This window comes from Crocuta crocuta, unplaced genomic scaffold (genome assembly GCF_008692635.1).
Source record: "Crocuta crocuta isolate KB4526 unplaced genomic scaffold, BGI_CrCroc_1.0 scaffold44, whole genome shotgun sequence".
Classification (NCBI taxonomy): domain Eukaryota; kingdom Metazoa; phylum Chordata; class Mammalia; order Carnivora; family Hyaenidae; genus Crocuta; species Crocuta crocuta.
The window spans coordinates 2313134-2334963 of record NW_027530179.1 but is presented as its reverse complement, the minus strand read 5'-3'; the positions used below and the strand labels follow the sequence as shown (position 1 = coordinate 2334963).

The window sequence follows — 21830 nt, the reverse complement described above, 5'->3', positions numbered from 1 at the left end:
CCACGGAAGTCTTGAACCTCCAACACTGTAAATAATGCAGTATCTGCCACGTGAAATAAAGCGAGGTAGGCCTGTATGGTGCTGGTCCACTGCTACTATTGCATATAGACTTTAAAACATGAATAAAACTAATTGGAAAAATAAATCCATTAAAAGCAATTCTGAATGTTTCCTTTGTTACCCTTTGCAGCCTTTGGCTGCATAATTAATGTGTTGTAACTGGAATCTTTGGCCTGTCTTGTGCACCTTTCTTGAGTAGGTGGAATCCATCAGAGATAAAGCATTAAGTTAATGCAAATAAATTATAAGCTCTCTTCAATCCATTTTAATCAGCCGCCTTTGCCCTGTCTCCAATATTCTTATCCTTGGCCACTCCCCTAATTTAGTTATCATACTGAAATTGTACAGTATCCCTAATCCTGTGGCAAATCAGTGCTTTTATCATCTGTGTGATCTAATTTTTCTCACCATGACCAAAAGTCAAAGGGGAGTGCTTCTAAATTCTACCTAGAATACCATGTTGCCAAAACTCAATTCTACTCATAACAGAGAAGAGAGGCAAGAAAATCTGTATTTTATTGTTGTATTTTTAAGGAGTGTTATGTCATTGCAACATGTTTTCATTACCATTGTGCCTGTTTTGATATACTTGTCCATGAAAGAGTGTAAAAATAGTTATTAATTTTGGCACTAAAAACGTATGATTTTAGTAAAATAAAAATTTAGGCTGGTATGATTGTTATATACGGCAGTCTTTCTTTAAAAGAAAAAAATTTGAGCACAAGCTTCAATCACTATTATGATATAGTCTACATTTTACAATAGAGTTATTTGAGAAAATACATTAAAATTATACACATACACACGCACACACACACTTTTTAGACAGCTTTTAAACAAGACTTTTTAAAAAGCGCTCTTGATCTAAATTCTATTTCTCTATTCCTGTAGAGTTCTGTAGAGTGGCATGTTGGCTGGTTGTGTCAATGTTGGTCCCTGGAATAAGATTATCATCTTCTCCTTCAATTAAAGAATCCCACTGATCAAAATCTTTCTGCAGTCCTGGAAAAGAAAAATGTTAATAATAAGCATATGAAACTTTTGAGAGTATGAGACAGCTCAGTGCCTCTAGGTGGCAGCACAGCTTCACAAATGATGCCACAAATGTCCACCAAGTCTGCACAGAGAAACTATTAGCTTTAATAGGTAGACAGGGAGCCTGGGTGGCTCACCTGGTTAACCATCTGACTTCAAGTCATGGTCTCATGGTTTGTGGGTTCAAGCCCCCATGCTGAGCTCTGTGCTGACAGCTCAGAGCCTGGAGCCTGCTTCAGATTCTGTCTCTCTCTCTTTGCCTCTCTCCTGTTCCTGCTCTGCCTCAAAAATAAACAAACATTAACAGGTTGACTTCCTATCTGTGATGTGTAGCATGAGAAGCAGCAAAACTCAATTTCTCAAGTTTCTTTCTTCAAACTGATTTACTGCTATGTTACACTGTAAACCAACTGGAGACAGTTAAAATGAGACTAAGGCTATAATAAGACAGTTTTGTCTTAAGAATCACCTGGTTATATGTCATGAAATACCCTTAGTTTCTTACCTAAATGCTTTTGTAAGAATGCTAATGAAGCTTTGTTGCTAAGATCAATTGCTACATTTGAATCGATATCTCCTTTTAAAGTGAATATGTATCCAATTATTTTGCCAGTTGCAAAGGTGAAATCCGCAAAGTTCTGATGGACTGAACCCCTGGAGGAGAAATGAGAGGTTTATAAATCACACTGACAAAATTATTTTTGTACTTAGGGTGCAAGAAGGATACCAATCTAGGTGCCCTATTGACTGAAAACTAAGGGAACAAAACTTGTAGATTTGATCTCTGTAGATGTACTTGTGGGTCACAGGCTGTGCCTCTTATATAGTCATCTTCCCCTCTAGATAAACAAAGATTCCTGTCTTCCTTGGCATCTTGGTTTTAGAAGAAATGATTGTAGCTTTGTGATGGGCTACAATATTCCCAGTTTGACTGACAGAACGCATTGCAGGGACTGTATACTCAGAGTCAGATGCCTACTCCTTTACCAACACTGTTTAACTTCATATCTGTTTGATGCTATTCAAAATACACTGCACATAAACCTTGGATTAAGTGGATTTAAGGGAAAAAAAAACACCTCTTGTATTATTTAAGCTGTGAGCACCTTATAGATACCATTTATGCTGCTCTTTACATCTACCTAACATCAAGTAAATGGCCTTTTTTGAGTGATCATTTTCTACTGTCGCTAAGACATTTGATACTTTGCTGCAGTTTTTTTTTTTTTCCTTTCCTTTCTTGGATCTTCTTTTCCCATTTTTGCACCTTCCCTTCTCCCCCTGTCTACTCTGCTCTCTTCACATACATACAGACATTCCTCAATATTCTGTTCTCAGACGACTTCTTTCCCTACTTGGTGGGCTTATCTACCCCAAAGGTTTTCTGCAGAATACACAAATTCGGTACTGCCCAGTCTGTGGCCAGACCTCTCTACCCTGACTTCCCCATCTCAAGCTAAGAAATTGCAAGGTTAACACATATCTTTCCAGCCCCAACTGATGCAACTCTCCCTCTTTGCTGCTGCTTCTGGGCAAACACCACTTTTTCAGTCATCTACACTCAAACCAGAGACACCCGCCTACAGCTCCTCCTTCCCTGCTTCCAATCACAACGGGAGTATCAGACGGTAGAAACCAGGTCATGAGAGAGGTGGGAGCAGAAACCTGGACGCTACCAGTAGTGGAGGAATGCCCTAGGGAGAAGGAGAGGGTCGGGGAGAAAGCGAGGGGCCATCTAAATGGAGGGAGGAGCAGGAAAGAGTAGGGTTGTGGTACCCAGGGGAGGGGAGCTAGGGGAAGCCCACAGTGTCAGACGGACACAGAGAGCAAGACTGAGGCTGCAAATAGGCTGTTGGGCCTTTTATGTCCTCCGCAGGGCCAGTTTCAGTATACTGGTGGCGTTCAGGAAGCTAGCCCCTGGGAGTCAAAGTGTAAATGGAAGTAAGGATGAACTATTAAGTATGAGCTATTCTTTCCAGGCTCCTAGCAGAGAAAAGAGGGAAAATGGTAGAGCAAGAGCCTAGAAACGAAGTGGGGTTGAGGGAGGCTAGGCTTTATGCACTACTTCTGTTTTAGAATTAGACTTATACATACAAATATTGAAGTCCTTAACTAACTTGAAGCTAAATCGAGGTTCTTAACTGAACTCCCTAGACCCTCCTCATTATCTATTTAACGCGTCTTCATCCTTCAAGACCAATTCTACTCCCATGTCTTCGAAGCAGCCTCTTCTGACCCCCTCAGATAGAAATGATTCCATTCTCTGACCCTATCATAGCGTTTATCACCTATACTCTCTGTGTTTCCTTCTCGCCACCTCTTCTCTTCTCCTTCGAAATAAACCAGGTTTCAGATAGAAGAGGGATGACCCCTGCCTCGTAACATCACACTGCGAGTTCAAAACTCTTTTGGGATTTCTTTTTCACATCCATGATATAAGCACATCGCTGATGCTCAAGGAGGCCCCGTTGTAGCCTTTGGGAGTTTATAAATTCATATTTTTTCTAAACAGGTAAACACACTGCTGATCTCAACAGATGCTCTTTTTTCCCAAAGAGTTCCAAGCCTAGCCTAATACAATACTTTTCCCTACCCCTGCCTCCAAAATGTATAAGCCTGCTCTTGTGATTCCATAAAAAATAGCACGTATCCGAATGCAAATTTTAATGATCAGTATATGAATGACATATATTAACACTACTCAAAACATCGGCATTTAAAAAAATCGTAAACACAAATGCACTTAGACCCTGAAATTATCTAATATTCTGCCTTACTGAAAGTGTAAACAATGAATTTAACAACTCTGTCGTGGCCACCAAATGGCATCTTTTGATGCTCATCCAAGTTTCACGTTTCTTTTCAGCTGATGAAATAAATGACTTACTAACACTTACCTGATTGTAATCATTTTTCTTTCTTTGTCAGGTAAGTAGAGTTTTTTCATTTTTAAGATATTAGCAGGATATTGGAACCGTTCTGAGTTGATAAAAAAGAGGGGCTGAGGAATTCTGGAATATACTTCATCACCCAATGGAAGCATCCATGCATCCAAGGCAATGCCACACCTGCAGGCTCACGGACAACGATAAAAGAAGGCTGTTTACATGTTGGCTGACGTACAGAATTCCTAATGATTAATGGACACACAGCACACTGGTTTATTACGGGTTAATCTCACTGGTATCATACTTCAGTGTGGGAAGGGAATATGAATTGCTTTATAAGGCAGCCAACTTGGAATCACATAATCATTTTCATATGTTTAAAATGCTTTTTCCATTTTTGTTACGCTGTTTTCAAAGTACATTCTTAAACAAGTACTAGTTTCTTCAGAACTGGAGGGTGTCTGAAAAAATACAATATATGCCCTATTGCCCCTGTTTCCAGAACTTCTGGACACTCTGTAGTTGATTTACGATGCCTTTTTCAGAGTAACTGTTGGACCAAATGCTTTGAGGTATTACACCTGAAAAAGGCGTCTGGGGGTTGAAGAAAAGCATAGGGGGCATATCGTCGGAAAATGTAACTTTTTAAAAGTGTATCTTGTTTCTGGACCCTTTGGACACTCCATTTTATGTGCTCAATGGGCAAACTAAGATAATCCCCTTATACGGAAACGGATTTTAAGTAAGAAACATGAGATGAAGTTTCAGGGATGATCCTACCCATTTTCTTACTGGTTGGCTTTACATGATCTCGTTAGTCTGTGATGACATAGTTCAAGAAAGAAAATATGTTTTCAATTTAGAAGACTGGGGTCTGGTCCTGACTCTCACCCAAATAAGTGTAATTTAAGACCTCTGTCCATCTTAAGGATGGACAAAAAATTTTTAAATGCCCTGCATATTAAGGAAGTCTAGAAATACTATAAGATCCACTACTAATATCATAGTCATATGTCATATATAAAACGTATATGGGGCGCCTGGGTGGCTCAGTCGGTTAAGCATCCGACTCTAGCTCAGGTCATGATCTCACAGTTTGTGGGTTCGAGCCCCAAACTGGGGCTCTGTGCTGACAGCTCGGAACCTGGAGCCTGCTTCAGATTCTGTGTCTCCCTCTCTCTCTCTCTCTTCCTCCCCTGCTCATGCTGTCTCTCTTTCTCAAAAATAAACATTAACAGAAATAAAAATAATGAAATTATATATAAAGATAAATTCCCAAGTGAAAATGTTAAGTCCTTAAGCAGACAACTAAGAATGATGAGGAAATATATATATGAATGGGGAGAGCTTTTAACAGCAAGAGGAGTAGATTATTTCTGTGTAGGAAAATTCATGTAGAGTACTTAATGGAGGCAAGAGAATGGACTTATAAACCCTGAAGGGTCCTTTCCTCATTAAGAATTTGATAAATACTCTGTCTCACATGGGTTATCACTTCCTCTCTTCCAACAGCACACTATGTTCTCTCTTTGCCTCCTCTTACCTGAATCTCTGGTCTTCACTAAGAGTCTGAATAACTGTAGCTCCACCAAATGAGTGTCCAATTACTGCTAATTTATCTCTGTCAATAGAGTCCTATATGAAAAAGCATGATATATATTCATAACTATCTCAGAGGTGGTTAGAATAGAATAAATTTGTTTTTCAATTATAAAATCATTCATCATTTCATGGGCATGGTTACGTACCTTGATTTCTTATAACAGAAATACATACACACAAATACATACACACGTATGTACACATGTACGTATACATATACACAAATACACACACACACACTGAGCATTCATAGAAGTTCAGAAGTGGACGTAATGACATCCCTAGGTACCCACACTTGCAACACCAATATCATTGCTGACTTCTGCCTCTTCCTCGTCCACATTTAACTAGTTTGTTCATTCCATGAGAATCTATTGCGCACCTGCTCTGTGCCAGGCACCGTAGCTCATTTTCAATGAGCTCCCAGGCTATCAGTGAAGAAAGAGATACAGATACGTCATGCAAATACAATAGGATTGGGCCAAGGAGCCAGTAGTGTGATAGACAGTTCATCAGTCTGGGGTGCGGGTGGGGGGGTGGTGACAATGGGGTCCAAGAAAGCTCCTTGGAGGAGACGACTGATGCCTGACTTGAGCTGAAGATTAAGCAGGACTCAGGGAGAAGATATGTCAGGCCAAGGGGACAAAATGTTCAAAATCATGCAGACAGGAGAGGGGGCAGCTGGTCGAGGGACAAGAAACTCTTCAAGGTGTCAGGAAAACAGACTTCTACCCAGACTGAAGCCCTTCTATCTAGTCCCCTCTTTTCCCCGCCCTCCATCCTCCACACACACACTCCTGGGTCTTTGTTCATGTTCTCCATGTTCTGCTTAAAACTTGACTACCATTTCAGGATCCAGCTCAACAATATGCAGGAGCCATCCAAGAAATTATAACCCTTACACTGGAGGTCTTGAGTTGAACCACAGAAATGGCTGTTTTTGTAGCTCAAAGCCGACTGTGGGCAATTTCATCTGTAGTTCAACCTAGTGCATTCCTCATTGCTAGAATACTTTACATATACTTTTTTTACAAATTCGCAGCCCTTTGTCATGTTGTCCCATGCCTTACACCAGAAAAGCAGATGATAAGGAAAAATAAACAACCGGAAAATGGAAATGACTTTTTTAAAGCTCACCTTCAGTTGTTCCATATCAAACTCTACATCTAATGCATTCTTCACTGGCCTTCCACGATCAATGCCCAGAATCAAATCGAGAGCTTGGGAACACTCCTTTGCCCTTTGGTGCACCTTATGATTATTAGAAAAAGGAAATGGCAAGTAAATAAGTTGTGATACTTATTTTAAAGTTTGTGTACAAGTTGCATGTGGGAAGAATGGTCAATTGCTGTACACTAGAAAGGTCTAAGTGATTAGTGATTGGAACACAAACTAGTGTAGTTATAGCCGAGTCCAGATCCTGGCTCTGCTGCTTACTGGCTGTGTGACCTCAGATGATGTCCTTAACCTCTCTGAGCTTCCATTTGTTGTATAATAATGCCTACTTCAGGGAAATGTAGGTAGGGGTAAATGCAACGACATATGGAAAACACCCACTGTAAAGCTTGGCACACAGGTGGAAGGAAGCCAGTGAGCTGTATTTCACTTAATCTTCCAGATACCCTGTGAGTTATTATTCACTACTTTGTAATAGATAAAACACCAGAAGCAAAATAGAGTAAGTTGCTTGTCCGAGATCACCCCACTAGGAAGCGAAGGCATCAAGATTCAAACATAGAAATTTGCATTCTAATACTATTGCAGTCTTAATGCTATTCCATACAGCTTCTCTGAAAAGCAGTGCTTTTATATTGCCTTGGAAAGGAGGGTATTTATGAATTTCTTTTCTAGCACCTCTGAGACTCTAAAATTAGAAGTTCTAATGCAAATGATTTCTGAATATTCACTGCCATCTCTCAAGATTTTTATGTTTGTCTTTGTTTCTACTATGACCCAGACTTCTCATTAAGGGAACAGTATCCCTCTGAGGATCTTCTGACGGGCCTTTTGGGAATGGGAAACGAGAGTGAGGAGGATACCTTGCCAGGTGTAAATTAAATCAGCAAACATTATCATTGTGTATAGGATTTTTAGTCACCACCACGCCTCCTGCTGCTGGCTGCAATGTACCTGCTCATTTCGAAAAAGCACCTCCTGGTCCCCTGGTTTGAGGGTTTTAACGTAGAGCCAAGATTTGTTCCCTATTTCTACAGCAGACTGGTCCTTGAAATAGTAAGTCGCAGATGCAGATCCATCTCTACAACACAAACAAATCGATTACTTATACTCGCTCCTCCTCTTCTTCATCCCCTCCACGCTCCTCATCCTCATCCCCTACTTCACTCTGATCTTTCTGACTTCCCTTTCTTCTTCCACTTTGCATTTATTTTAAAACCGTTTTCACTCATATGTGGAATATGAGGAACTGAACAGGAGACCACGGGGGCAGGGAAGGAAACAACTAGTTACAAACAAAGAGGGAGAAAGGCAAACCTAAGAGATTCTTAAATACAGAGAACTGGGGGTAGAAGGGGGAGAGGGGGAGAGGGAGAAATGGGGGATGGGCACGGAGGAGGGCACTTGCTGGGATGAGCACTGGGTGTGGTACTTAATCGATGAATCATGGGAATCTACTCTCAAAGCCAAGAGCTTTGTTAGCTACTTTGACAATAAATTGTATTTAAAAAATAAGTAAATAAAAATAAAAATAAAACCAAAGAGGCCTCCAAGGGAGTTCTAAGAAAAAGCCATTGCTGCAGGTCAAGCCAACCCATTCTATCATCACTGTTCTAGGAGACGCCCTCGCAAACGCATGCGTGGAATCCAACCACAGTGCCGCCATTTTTTCGCTGTGTGGTTTACAGCAGATTACTCAACCCTTCCCAGCTTCATTTCTCCTCCTCCTTAAAACAGTGGTAATAGTAACCATTTCAGAGGGTTGTTCCAAAGATTAAATGATGGTGTATGAACACGGCACACGGTAAACACTCTAGCAATGCTAGCTGGTTTTCAGCTCTTGACAGTTTAACTCCGTTGCCTTTTTTCCCCCTCATCATGTAACCATAGTTGACAATTTCATTGATATTTTTTACAAATCTTTTTGAAAGTTAGAGCCCAGGTGACCCACCTGTGTTCTACAGCAGCAACTATGAACCCATGAGATGCAAGATCAATGCCAATAGCAGAATAAATTGTCCTTCAAGACAAAAACAAACAAAAACAAAACAAAGGGAAGCATTGAAATAGCTGTCACACGTAGGCGGGGTCCGCTAACAAACCTGGGAAAGCGGAGGCCATCACACCCCTGTGGTAGTGCCCAGGGGTAGACCAGAGCACTGTGGTTCTCAAAGGGGGCGCTTCTGCCTCTCAAGGGGTATTTGACGGTGTCTGGAGGTCACTTCCTTATCATGACTGGGCAGAGGATGCTATCGGCATCCAGTGAGTAGAAGGATGCTGCTAAAAATCCGAGAGTGCACAGGACTCCCCTTCACAATAATAAATTCTGCAAAATGTCAGTAGTGCTGAGCCTGAGAAACCCTGATGCAGTTATTCTACATAGTGCCTTTGAGGGCTCTGGATTTTAATCTTGGTCCTACCACTGACCAGCTATATAACTTTAGGTAGTTACGTTACTGAATCCTTTGTCTGCACCTGTAAAATGGGACTTATAAAGCCTTTGCTTTAGGACAGTTAAAGGTTCTGCTCAGACAGCATATGTAGGAAGGCCGTGCAGTGTGGTGCTTAAGGGACATGACCTTAAGGTGGTCTGACCACCACGTTTGAATCTACCACTTGTTAGCTGTCTGCCTTGGCTAAGTCACTTATCTGTCCTCTGTAACACTATGGTACCTGGTGGGATTACTGTAAGGATTAAGTAAGTTAATACATTTTTGGTGCTTATAACCATATCTAAAACAGAGGAAAGGCTGAACACGTGTCAACTGTTATTTATTTAAATGACTGGAAACAATTATGTGCTAAGTAGCTGCATTCACCCCTTTCCATTCCTCATTCTGGACAATCTTCTCATATCACGCATTCAATAGGAAATGGCAATAGAGAACCTAAGAGAGGTAGAGGGAACTGCCTTCTGTTGTTGAAGATACACCACCTACTTAGAAAGGGGAAATGGGTCTGCGGCAGGGATCAGCAAACTTCTTCTGTAAAAGGTCAGAATGTAAATATTCCCAGGCTACGAGGCAATACAATATCTGTCATAGCTACTCAACTCTGCTGTCATAGCACTAAAGTGGCCACAGACAATACAAAAGATGAATGAGTGTGGATGTGATTCAACAAAGCTTTCTTTATAGAAATAAGCAGCAGGCTACACTTGGTCCTCGGATTCTAACTTGCCAACCACTGGTCAGGTAGAAATCAAACAGCTACAATTAAAGTACTAAAGATAATTTCTTATTGCAGATGCTACCCGACTTCTGGCCAACTAAAAGCCACCTTTTATTTCTGAAAGTCTTACAATCCTCTGAAGTAGAAAGAAAGGTGGGCAGTTGAGATGCTAGAGGAGAAGGCGTGGAGGTCATGAAAATGTGCCACTCAGAGATCAGGCCACAGAGAGCATAGTTGACTAAAGAAAGACCCCACTGAGCCCCTTCCCCTCTGCATCCACCACCACCAGCTAAGCTTCCCGTGGGCTGCACCCAGTGACTGGGCATAACATGGGTACCAATGTAGAGTCATTCCTGTGAGATGTAAGGCTCCTTGGATGAGCAACTTCAAGTTAAGCACTCCCTCAATTGGCCTGTTCCAATCTCTCCTAGGACTATGCTGAAATCTGAGATTCTCCATACTCAATCTCTCCACTCCCCATCTCCTTCCCATGTGTCCAACCTGCATCATGGTCTGAAGATTCTCCCTGTCTTTTCCTGCTCCGTTCCCTCTATCCTTCACAGGTACAACCACTGTGGTCTTTTATAGCCAACCCAATCTTGGTGTCCACTTCTCAGATGACCTGAACTAACCCAGGGGATGGTTTTGAGAGTTGTTATAGTATAGAAGGGTGACAGCCCAAAATGCAACCCCTTCTTTCCTCGTCATAAGGCTAGTCCCCGTGAGCTGGAAGGAGAAAACAAACTACTTGACAAGATAGGGCTGGACGGATCAATAGACCATGGCCAACATTTGAGGAACTGCAATTCCTCCAAGACAGGGGTGAGATGATACTCCAAACTCTGCTCTTCTTGGAGTAGGGGGGGATGCTTTGTCATTGGACCTTAGGGGTTAATATTTTTCCTCCCACACATTACCGGAATGCTCCAAGACCATGAGAAAAAACTATTAGTGGGTATTTTTCACCAGTCCTCAGAGGGGAATTCCAGTTTGCAGGAGTTGTCATTGAACCTAGACAACAATGAGAAATTATAATCAGTGTTTGCTCCGACCTGAATGTTGCTGGCCAATTTACATCTTAGTGTAAATCCTGACTAATGGAATTTATATTTATGTTTCTTTGTACTAATAGTAAATTCATTAAAAAGTCCGCTACTAGATACTTACCACCCAAGGCATGTAGTTTTTCCTAAGACCATAAAATCACTAATTATCAGTTTTCACTGCCAGCTCTGAACTGAGCGTGAGACACTTTCCTCCTTACAGGTGTATTCAGAAGGCTGTTCCTGAGCACTAATCCCAGATTTTGGCAAAACTTCAAAGGGAATATTCTGAAACCAAACTGCCCAATAAACCTCAAGAGCATTACCCTGAGAGCCAGAATCTTCCAATCTCCTTTCATTCCGTTCTAATTTGGTCATGATCAAGACAGACCATTGACTTCATACTCAGATGTGGTTTTGGATGCAACTCCCTTACTACTGACCTTGAGCAAGTTACGAGAACTCTCTGAGTCTCAGATTCCTTTTTTGCACAGTGGAGGAAATGATGTCTGAAAGGGCTTTTGTGAGAATGTTATCTAAGTAGGTAATATATGTAAAGCACCCATCTTGTGCTGCAAGATGGGGCTCATATCGTGGAAGACATTGTCTTCCCTTGCTTCACTTCTCCATTGCTATGGTAATAATACCATCAGTTATTTGTGATTCATTTTCTCATGTATAAACTGAAGATACAGTCATAAAGCTTGAATGTGATGATTGCTGTGGAAGTGATTTATACTTATTCAACACCAGAAAGAGCTGTTAGTTATATCTTGGTGAGAGAGGCTGGTCCTTTGGGGGTGGGTGATGGGAATGAGAGCAGAGACTCATCATTTATGACAGGTAAGAAATTCGTTTTCGCTTTCGTACAGAGCATACAGGGCAGTGGGCACATCAGTCAGCCTTACTCATCAGATTATGGCTCCCTCGCAGTATATAAGCAGGAATCTCAAAGACCAGCGATGGGCAGATATTATAGCCAGTCTGGAAGTTGGACACTTTCACTACCTCCATATATGCAGAATGAATAAAATGAGAACCCCTGATTCTCTGATAGTTGCCTGGACTTTTAAGAAATAATTTGTAATCCTACACATTTCTACTGGAGAAAATCTATTTTGATCTTTGCCAGAAACTTCTGTTTTCAAGTTTTTCTGATATTCTAGAGCCTACCAGAGCAGGATCGACAGAAATCTTACCAAAAAAGAAGCTCAATATTCTGCCCATAAGCCAGTGTGTTCCAAGAAATTTACTAAGACCAAAAAAATACTCTTTGTTTGGGATCCAAACGGTGTCAGAGTAGTCATCCTCTTGGGATGGATAATACAATCGCAAGAAGGTGCCCTGGAGAGGAAAGAAATCAATGGACTTTCAGTGAGGTTGCTTCTCCATTATGTCCCGCTAGCCATTTTGCATATTTAATTAGTGGGGATACCTTGGTTATTCACAAAGAGGTCCAGAGAGAGCTTTTAAACCGCTGTGGTGACTGAATATGGTGGAAAGAGAAGTGAAATATGCTTTCTGAGTGAAAAGAAAGCATGAGCAGGCTGTTGCAACCATTAAGGAAGGGGAAAATAAAGTTTATAGATAAATTAATGAGATGATAGCAACAAATCTGGGAATGACTTAACTAGCACAAGGCTTCTTATGGAACAACAGAAATGACAAAATGGGTCATTCTTAGGTGGAGCAAGAGCAAATTTCAAACCCTTCTCGGGGGCCACAAGAACAGTCAATGTCAGAACATAAAGATGAGTGGTACTGATCAAAGCATTACCTTATTAGAATAATCAAACATCAAGTCTGTACAACCGACAGAATAAGATCCGTTTCCTTTGGGAATTTTAGTTTGGCCTACGCTTGCAGCAGCCATCAGAGCTTGTATTTTATTGACCCATGCTGGAAAAAAAAAAAAAGTAAATTATTATCTCACTGCCATCCATTAATTACACCCCGGGCTTTATTATGCAAAAGGAAATTCCAAGGGAATCAAGTTACACCCCTTAGTTTTTGGCCTCCTTCATTTCTTTACCTAATTAGTAAAATGCACAAATAATTATTAAAAGCCTGATGTAAGCAAAGTATTGGGTAGGGATAAAGTTAGAGGTAGACATCTCCTAAGATGCTTAAGAAGATCACCTCCTGACACTTAACAGCTTTGCCCGGAGCCTCTGCTCTGATCCAGATCATGTTAAAGACCACTTCCCCAAACTGTTTTGCCCAAACAGTAACCTTATCTCACACTTCTGATTGGGGCTTAGAACTTCCCGTTGGGTGAGTCTACCTGCTATCCTTCCCTTAGGAACATCAAAGCCAATGGTCCAAAATAAGCCTGAATGGCCATCTCCCAGCTCTCCTTCCTCATCCCCCAACCACACAGCCTGCAACTGCACCATTTCCTATCTCGTGCATCCCGAGTCAGAAACCTAGGAATCATCCTTCTATGGCCTTCTCATCAACCCCCTGCATCCAACTAGTCTCAATTTCTAACATTTATTTTTAGCTTAAAATTCTCTCTCCAGGATAGCCCTGATCTCCTAGTGTCTATGTACACTTCCAAGGTCTCTTGACCAGACAGTTATCAACTCTCCTAACTGTCCTATTCATCTTAGGTCTCGATCCCTTCAAATGCATCCTTCACATTGCACCAGGCAACTTTTCATAAAAATTTTCAATGGCTTCCAGTCACTAAGTGGTTATTTCTGAAGGAGGAATGTATTGGGATCTTTTTAGAAGGCAGTTTGTAGGCGGTATTTAAATCTACACAGGACTTCCTAAGCTACTTGCATCACTGCTTGAGGCACAAACCCTTCCAGAGTTCTGGAGTTGAAATGTGTAGATTTCATAGGTGCATAAGTTAAATCCCAAGTTCTTGGGCACTGTAAGAAAGACCTTCTGTGATGGGAAGGTCAACCTACAGAGCAGTTATGAGAATGAACTGATAGTAGAAGTCAAGTGCCTCACACAGAACACATCATCAGCCGACAACTGATATTATGTGCCCCTCACCTAGAGTGAGTTAATGCTGGTTACCTAAATTCAAGCCCTTAGAGGAGTTTTAGCAGATGTAAACTAGATCATACTTTTTTCCCTTTGGGCAAATTCAAAATCCAAAGTATTTTCTCAGACATTAAAAAATATTTACCTGTAAGGCTAACATTTTCAGTCCTATCTAGAATTACAAAGGGTTCTTTCTTTCCCATTTTAGATCATCTACCAACTGGGGCACCTGGGTGGCTCAGTCGGTGAAACGTCCAACTTGAGCTCACGTCATGATCTCACAGTTTGTGGGTTCGAGCCCCGCGTCGGGCTCTGACAGCTCAGAGCCTGAAGCCTGCTTCAGATTCTGTATCTCCCTCTCTCTCTGACCCTCCCCTGCTCATGCTGCCCCTCTCTCTCTCTCAGAAATAAATAAATCATTAAAAAAATTTTTTTAAAAAGATCATCTACCAACTATGCTTTGTGGTATAATAGGGAGATGTTAAGTCCAGAGGGAGGTGACCCCACCCACATCTGCCATGATGTGACAGTATGGGGGTTGAAGGGGAGGACTCTGGCTCACGGAGTTTGATGAGGAGCCCCAGAGAATCCACAGCCGCCTTGGGAGGCACTACGTCTGGAATTAGGAGTTTAGCTCTAGAGTCCCATGGGATGGTTCCAAGTCCCACAAGATTTCTCTTGTGAGATCTCAATTCCACCTCAGCTCTGGGAACCTTCTCCAATTACCTAGGAGGGCCCTGGTTCTCTAAATCCTGCTCTACCCAAAAGCCCTCTCACTCAGCATCCAGGAGCCACAGGTCAAGGTGAGTCTATAGTCCTGCCTATTTGACGACGGCCCCTCAGGAATCATGGAGCTAACCCAGGTGTGGGTACAGGTCTACAGAGCCCTGTGGCTGGGCAGTGCCAGGGTGATGCAGAAAAGTTTCATCAGCCTGCAGGGAATCCTGGATTTCCTGTTCTCTATCCGTCTACCAGGACTCATCATGAAGGAAGAGGGGAAGAGTCTTGTCAGGTTGAATGGCCATCCTCCCCCATGATACAGCTTGTGGATCCGAATTTATGCCACTTCCTGTTTTTCTTCAACTTTGTTTTAATAAGGAGCACTGGAACCTGCTGGCTGCTATTAATCTTATGATACGTTTCTCATGGTGTTCGTTTGTTAAATATTCCTGATATTCACTCCTGGGTTTCGAGATGGACTGTATGCATGCTAGGAATATTACATCTTCTTGGCCAGCTTTATGTCCTCCATTAACAAAAAGGATATTTCTGGCCCATATTTTATGGGCACAACCATGGTTTCTATATACTTATTTAATTAGAAGGATATGAACAATCATCTATTATTTAAATCCTTTAATTGAGGATTTCTAACAATTTACAAAATACATATACATATGTACAAAATACAAATACATATACATTCAGTTTTGAGCATTTACAACAGGGCATCAGCCTCGATGCTGGGACTACAAAGATGAATAATGTGGTGTCCCTTTCCTTAAGTTTCTGCCAGTCCAATGACAGCTTTCCCATGACTTTCAAACATGAGGGGATACAAAACACGTTTTGAAATTCCCACCCTGTACCAATAAAAAGTGCATGATGTAAATGTCTCTGAGTCGATAATCTGTCCATTGGGTTAAGAAGTTACTCGCTTCCAATCCTTGGAAAAGGTAATGGGAAGAAGAATTTAACTAGGCTGGAAATTCTTTGAGCTTGACCACAAGCTCACTCACTGTCTTAGTCACCAGTGTATCACCAATGACTCAAATTCCTGATAAGTGCTGTTGCATGAATGCATCTGTGAGATATTATGCCATCTCCTCCATAAATACAGATACAACATATGGTCTCTCCTACCAATGCATTTGCATTGCCAACTACAAAGTAGGGCAATATTTAATCAGGTGCAGAGTTATGAAAGCTCTTTTGTGAATGTTACAGTTAAGGAGTCACCCATCAAACCTGAACAGCTAGATGCAGGCTGACTAGGTCTGTGGTTTCAGAAGCCACCTACACTGCCCACCTGAGGGGAAGCTGGATAGAGAAGTTTACGCATCACAATGCTCTGGGATTCTCGGGAATTCACAAAACCCCAGAAACAATCTCTCTGCAGTAAAAGTCCTTCTCAGTCCTGGCAGACATACTTGTCTAGAGATGGCTGTCCCACCCCGGCCACCTCGTCTGGGGTTGACTAAGCTTTCCTCTCGTCTCCCTCCCTCCCACAAGGTAAGAGAGAGCAACAGATAAAGGTCCATTCTCACCTGGAGCTCTTCAGCTGGTCACTGCTTCCCCTTGTGATAACATAGAAAACATGGCTTCCCTCTGGACCCCAAGACCCTAAATGGCCATCTTCTCACATCACCCCCCACTCCAGTACTAACCAGGACTACACCTGTCGATCAAGACCCCTGCCTCTCCTTCACCTCCATGGGAGCAGGTTTTGAGGCTGCCTCTGAGGGAACTCCAGGGGCTTTGCGTCACAGCGCCTGAGTGGGGGCAGGCTAGGGCAGTGAGGGAAAGAAGGGGCCACGCTGAGGAAGCTCTCCACATTGGTTGCCAGCTGACCTTGCAGTTTGTCTGAAAATGCCTCATCTTGGTTCTGTCCTGCAGCCATGATATTGAAGAGGCCAGGCGCGTCTTCAGTTTCAGTCGGAACGAGGAGAAAGCGAGGCCCTCTCCCCGACCCCATGGGAACGGAAGGTCTCCATGAGCCTCTTTCTGATAGAACTTTGTTAGAAGTCCGCACCTGCAACTTCTCTGGGGCCAGAGGGAACCTGGCCACGGATCAGTTGCTCAAGCCCGGGAACAAAGATGCGTCTTACCTGATGATCTAATGTGGGCAACAAGGTTTAGGTCTTGCCAGCCAAAAGGATGAACCAGTGAGAGGCAGCTGCAGAGGCAGAAAAGCGCATGCAATTTGGATGGCGACATCTTGGAAGCTCAGCTTAACCTGCTTCAAGGTGGGTTATTGAAAGAAAAAAAAAAAACACATGCAATCAAGAGGACTTTAATAGGCTGACAAATCCGTGAGATGAAGGCACTAGCAACATGATTTTATATATAATTATGGGAAGAAGGCACCTGGAAAAAATGGAACATGCATTGTCAGGGCTGGGTTTTTGAAAGGCATCAAAGTGGCCAAATCCTTGGGAATGCTGGATCGTAGAAGGCAGAAATAACATGATGAGGCAGTCATATTAGGTTTCTGGTCACTAATTCTCTAAGTCTGTAGCAGTTTAGTTTGGTTATAAAGAATAGCATCAAAATAGAATAATTGTAGCAGTCATGGATGGCGATCCTAATAATATCCACACACGTCTAGCACATTAGTAAACACTAATATATCCATCACAATTATAAAACAATCATATTGCTGCAGCCGTGACTGTGTTGGTGCTGACGATTTTTTATTTTTGGTGATCTCAATACTTCTTCACTGAAACATTCCCAGAGGCAGCACGGTCAGGTCTTAGGTACTCTTTCCAGTGCCTAACAGGGGCCTGGCATGCAGTGGGTGTTGCATAAATGTTTATAGAATTCATGAAAGAATGACTGTAGCCCAACACATAGTATATTAGACTCATGACAATAATAAATGGTATTACAACGGGTGCTATGCTAGCATCTTATTAGCAAAAGCTATCCTGTATTTGTGCATCACCTTTACCTTCTAGAATTTCACCCTTCATAAAACAGAATTGTTTCCTCATTGGTAATAACATGCTAAGAGATTCTTTTTCCAGATGTATTTCTATCCTTGAATACATGCACAGAATACATACATACATATCTATCTATCTATACATATAAGTATCAATATATAAAAATGCAGTTTACAATTTGTTTACAGAACTTCATTTCAAGGAACCCTTTTATTTATTTATTTATGTTTTATGCTTATTTAGTTTTGAGAGAAGGAGACAGAGTGTGAGCAGGGGAGGGGCAGGGAGAGAGATGGAGACACGGAATCCAAAGGAGGCTCTAGGCTCTGAACTGTCAGCACTGAGCCCGATGCAGGCCTTGAACTCACAAGCTGTGAAATTATGACCTGAATTGAAGCCAAATACTTAACAGACTGAGCCACTCAGATGCCCCTCAAGTTACACTTAAGTTGATAATATGTTTAGTCTTTTCATATGAGTATACAGTATATATATATTTATATATATATACACACACAGTATATATATATTACAGTATATAATTTGTCTTTTTATTTAAAATGGCACTGAGGAGTTCCTCAAAAAGGCTCGTTCACTAAACAAATACAAATATTGCCAACATTTGAAGGCTGCTTATGTGCCCAGCATTTTTCATAGTTTCTGGTGTGTGTTTCCTTATTCAGTTAGCCCTAAACAATCTGTGAGGGAGATTTAAGTATCCCCATTGTATTGATGAGGAAATTGAGGCAAGGAAAAAACATTTTTTTATACAATTTATTGTCAAATTGGCTGACATACAGTGTATACAGTGTGCTCTTGGCTTCAGGAGTAGATTTCTGTGATTCATCGCTTATATACAGCACCCAGTGCTCATCCCAACAAGTGCCCTCCTCAGTGCCCATCACCCATTTCCCCCACCCCTTCCACCCTCAGTTTGTTCTCTGTATTTAAGAGTCTCCTACGGTTTGCCTCCCTCTCTGGTTGTAATTTTTTTTTCTTTCCCTTCCCCCATGGTCTTCTGTTAAGCTTCTCAACTTCCACATATGAGTGAAAACACAGGGTACCTGTCTTTCTCTAACTGATTTACTTCATTTGGCATAAGACCCTCTAGTTCCATCCATGTTGTTGCAATGGCAGGATTTCATTCCTTTTCAGAGGCAAGGATAATTTAACTGACTTGTCCTAATCAAACAGCTAGCAAGGGCTGGCGGTGGGGCTTGAGCCCAGACTAACTGAGTCCCTGCTTTTAACCACAACACACCAACTTTGTGCAGCACCAATTTCTCTTCACCCTATAACGATAATCTTTCAAAGTGAATGTGCACAACAATTATTTTAATGATGCTAATATGTTTAGGAACTTCCTGGGTTGGAAAGATGACTTAATAGGGGGGTGCCTGGGTGACTCCGTCGGCTAAGCATCTGACTTTGGCTCAGATCATGATCTCGTGGTTCATGGTTTGTGGGTTCAAGGCCACATCAGGCTCTTGCTTTGTCACTTACTTTGGATCCTTTCTCTCCCTCTCTCAGTCCCTCCCCCAACAAAAATGAATAAACATTTTTTTTTTTTAAAAGATGACTTAATAAAGGGCTAGACGGGCACTTGGGTGGCTCAGTCGGTTAAGTGGTCAACCTCAGCTCAGGTCATGATCTCGTGGTTTGTGAGTTTGAGCCCCGCATTGGGCTCTGTGCTGACAGCTCAGAGCCTGGAGCCTGCTTTGGATTCTGTGTCTCCCTCTCTCTCTCTGCCCCTCCCCCACTCGCTCGCTCTCTCACTCTCTCTCAAAAATAAACATTAAAAAAATTTTTTTAATTATAAAAAATAAGAGCTAGAAATTGTTCCCTTAAGAGATGAGACTCTGTCTCCTCGTTCTTGCCATAATTTATATTTGGAGCAACATGCTAGCACCCTTGGAAACGGCCGCGTACTGTGTATGCATCCAGAGAAACAGCTACCGAGCTTCCCAAATAAGCAGCAGCAGAAGTCGAACAGAAGTCAGGCAATCTGCTCCCCAGCCTCCAGCACCACCCTTCTGTTGTACTGTCCTAACTGGGTTTTTCACCAGATAACATCATCTGCAGAAAGTATCTATGGGGACATGAGCAGAGAGGGCTTTAGAAACATCTACCCTTGGTGCTTCCGCTCATGACTGAGCAAGAGAAGCGCCATTCAGCTACTTGGAAAATCACCGGGGATGAAGATGAGGAAGAAGGAAGGCAAAGTGAAACACACAAGGAGATCAACAGAGTTCTGGGAACACCGCACTAACCCAAAGAGAGTTAGCTTGCCCGCAGCCCCGTGCTATTCATGACATCTTCCCTGTGATGACCTCAGGAAGAGCCAGAGACAGCCAGTTGCTGGAAGGGCTTCGCCAGGTCCTCCACACACGACTGGGGGGGCTCTCCCCTGCCTCATGTTTCTACCAGACCTGTGCCAAAGCCCACCCTCCGTCCTCAGAGCAAAGCAGGACAGACTGAAGGCCAGGTGAAATGGCAAGTTAGAGTTCCCACCCTGACCTCACATGAGCTACAGTGGTGGCTCTTGGGGAACCTCAGAACATACCGACTGCTTCCTGAGTCCCGCCCCAGACCTACTGACTCAGGATCTTTAGAAGGCAGGTTGGGGCATCTGCACTTTAGCTCCTGAGGGATCCTGACACAGCCGCTCCCAGAATGTAGTATTTGGAAACTGCTGCAATGGGATGAGAAGAGTACTACTGAGTTATTATTAATATTTTTTTTTATTTAAGTAATCTCTACTCGCAACATGGGGCTCAAACTCATGATCCCAAGATCAAGAGACGCATGCACACTCTGCCATTTTTGTTTAGAGCTTTCCACCACCCCATTTTATGTGTGCTATCTGATCTCATCTTCAAAATAGTAATCCTCTAAATAATCTGATGATTGGCTGACTTACTGATTCCTTCATTGGTTCATGTACTCATGTACTCAATTTTAAGAGAGTCAATGGGTCAGTCTACGTTTGGGATAAAAATAATTTTTAAATAAAAAACTTTTTTAAATAGATGTGATTTTTATCTTCAAAATTCCAGTGGGGAGGGGCGCCTGGGTGGCTGGGTCGGTTAACCATCCGACCTCGGCTCAGGTCATGATCTCACGGTTTGTGAGTTTGAGCCCTGCATCGGGGCTCTGTGCTGACAGCTCAGAGCTTGGAGCTGCTTCGATTCTATGTCTCCTCCTCTCTCTGCCTCTCCCCTGCGCACACTCTGCTTCTCTCTGTCTCTCAATAATAAATAAACATTAAAAAATAAATAAAAATAAATAAATAAATAAATTCCAGTGGGGATGTGGTAGGAACCCCTCCCTAAGGAGAAAGAAAAAAAATGAAGAAGAGAGGAGAGAAGACTTCAAGGTCACCTAGATATGAGTCCAGCTGCCTACATCCCCCATGTTCTTGTAAACTGAAACAACTTAATCAGACTGCATGTTTATGTGTGTTACCATATATGGGAGACAAAGAAATAGAAAATGTATAAAAAACCTATGCCATATGAGGTGGGCCGCTCAGTTCTTTTGGGTACGAACCCAACTGAGTGGTGCCGGCATGAATAAAGTTGCTTCCTGGAAAGAAAAGTCTCGGTGTCATGACTCTCTGAGCGAGAATCCTGCAACAGGGAGAGAGACTTTCAAACAATTGGGACAAACGTCGTAACAGATTATTTATAAAATGTAGTGGGAATAAAGGTGTAGTGGACATAAAAGATAAGCAAATTTTAGTACCTGCCTTTTTCACTTTGGGGGAAGAAAATCAAGGAAACACAGAAAGGCTACGCCCCTGCCTGAGTTCACAGTTACTGTTTGTAGGCAGGAATGGATGCCGGGTCTCCTTCCTTTGACCCCAGTGTGCCAAGTGATAGAAGGACCCAGAAAGGGTCCCTCCCCGTTTTCCACCAGCCCCAGCACCCCAGAATGTACTGCCTTCCATTGCTGCCTCCAGCTGGTGTCCTTTGTGGGATGAAAAGATACGCCAACACTGTCCCCCGCTGAAGGCAAGACAGCTGGATCCAAAGCAGTGGACGAGCATCACCAAGGTTTCCCTGCAGTCGGGCAAGGAGGCCGTCTCTGGGCCTGGCTCCTCAAGGGCACCCGAGAAGAAGGCCCTTCCCACTTCAGTGAACGGAGGCTCCTGTGCCCTGGAGCCACCAGCAACACAGAAGTCCGTC

The 21830-nt window shown here is 42.5% G+C and overlaps 1 protein-coding gene across 4 annotated transcripts in view; it reads right to left on the bottom strand.

The window, feature by feature from the left end:
- Positions 1–553: 553 nt before the first annotated feature.
- The window catches only part of PLA2G7 (phospholipase A2 group VII), a 46437-nt gene continuing 25160 nt past the window's right edge, over positions 554–21830 (bottom strand). For 3 of the 4 annotated variants that reach the window (XM_077764840.1, XM_077764841.1, XM_077764842.1), the window contains 11 exons: positions 16804–16931; positions 12753–12874; positions 12175–12319; positions 10850–10943; positions 8713–8781; positions 7716–7842; positions 6723–6836; positions 5527–5618; positions 3993–4163; positions 1601–1749; positions 554–1062 (listed from right to left, as the gene is read on the bottom strand). In XM_077764840.1, coding sequence (XP_077620966.1) covers positions 932–1062; positions 1601–1749; positions 3993–4163; positions 5527–5618; positions 6723–6836; positions 7716–7842; positions 8713–8781; positions 10850–10943; positions 12175–12319; positions 12753–12874; positions 16804–16912 — 1323 coding nt within the window. In that variant the 5' untranslated portion in view covers positions 16913–16931 and the 3' untranslated portion in view covers positions 554–931. Of the gene's footprint in view, positions 1063–1600; positions 1750–3992; positions 4164–5526; positions 5619–6722; positions 6837–7715; positions 7843–8712; positions 8782–10849; positions 10944–12174; positions 12320–12752; positions 12875–16803; positions 16935–21830 lie in introns of all 4 variants that reach the window. The other variant, XM_077764839.1, reaches the window with a different exon arrangement.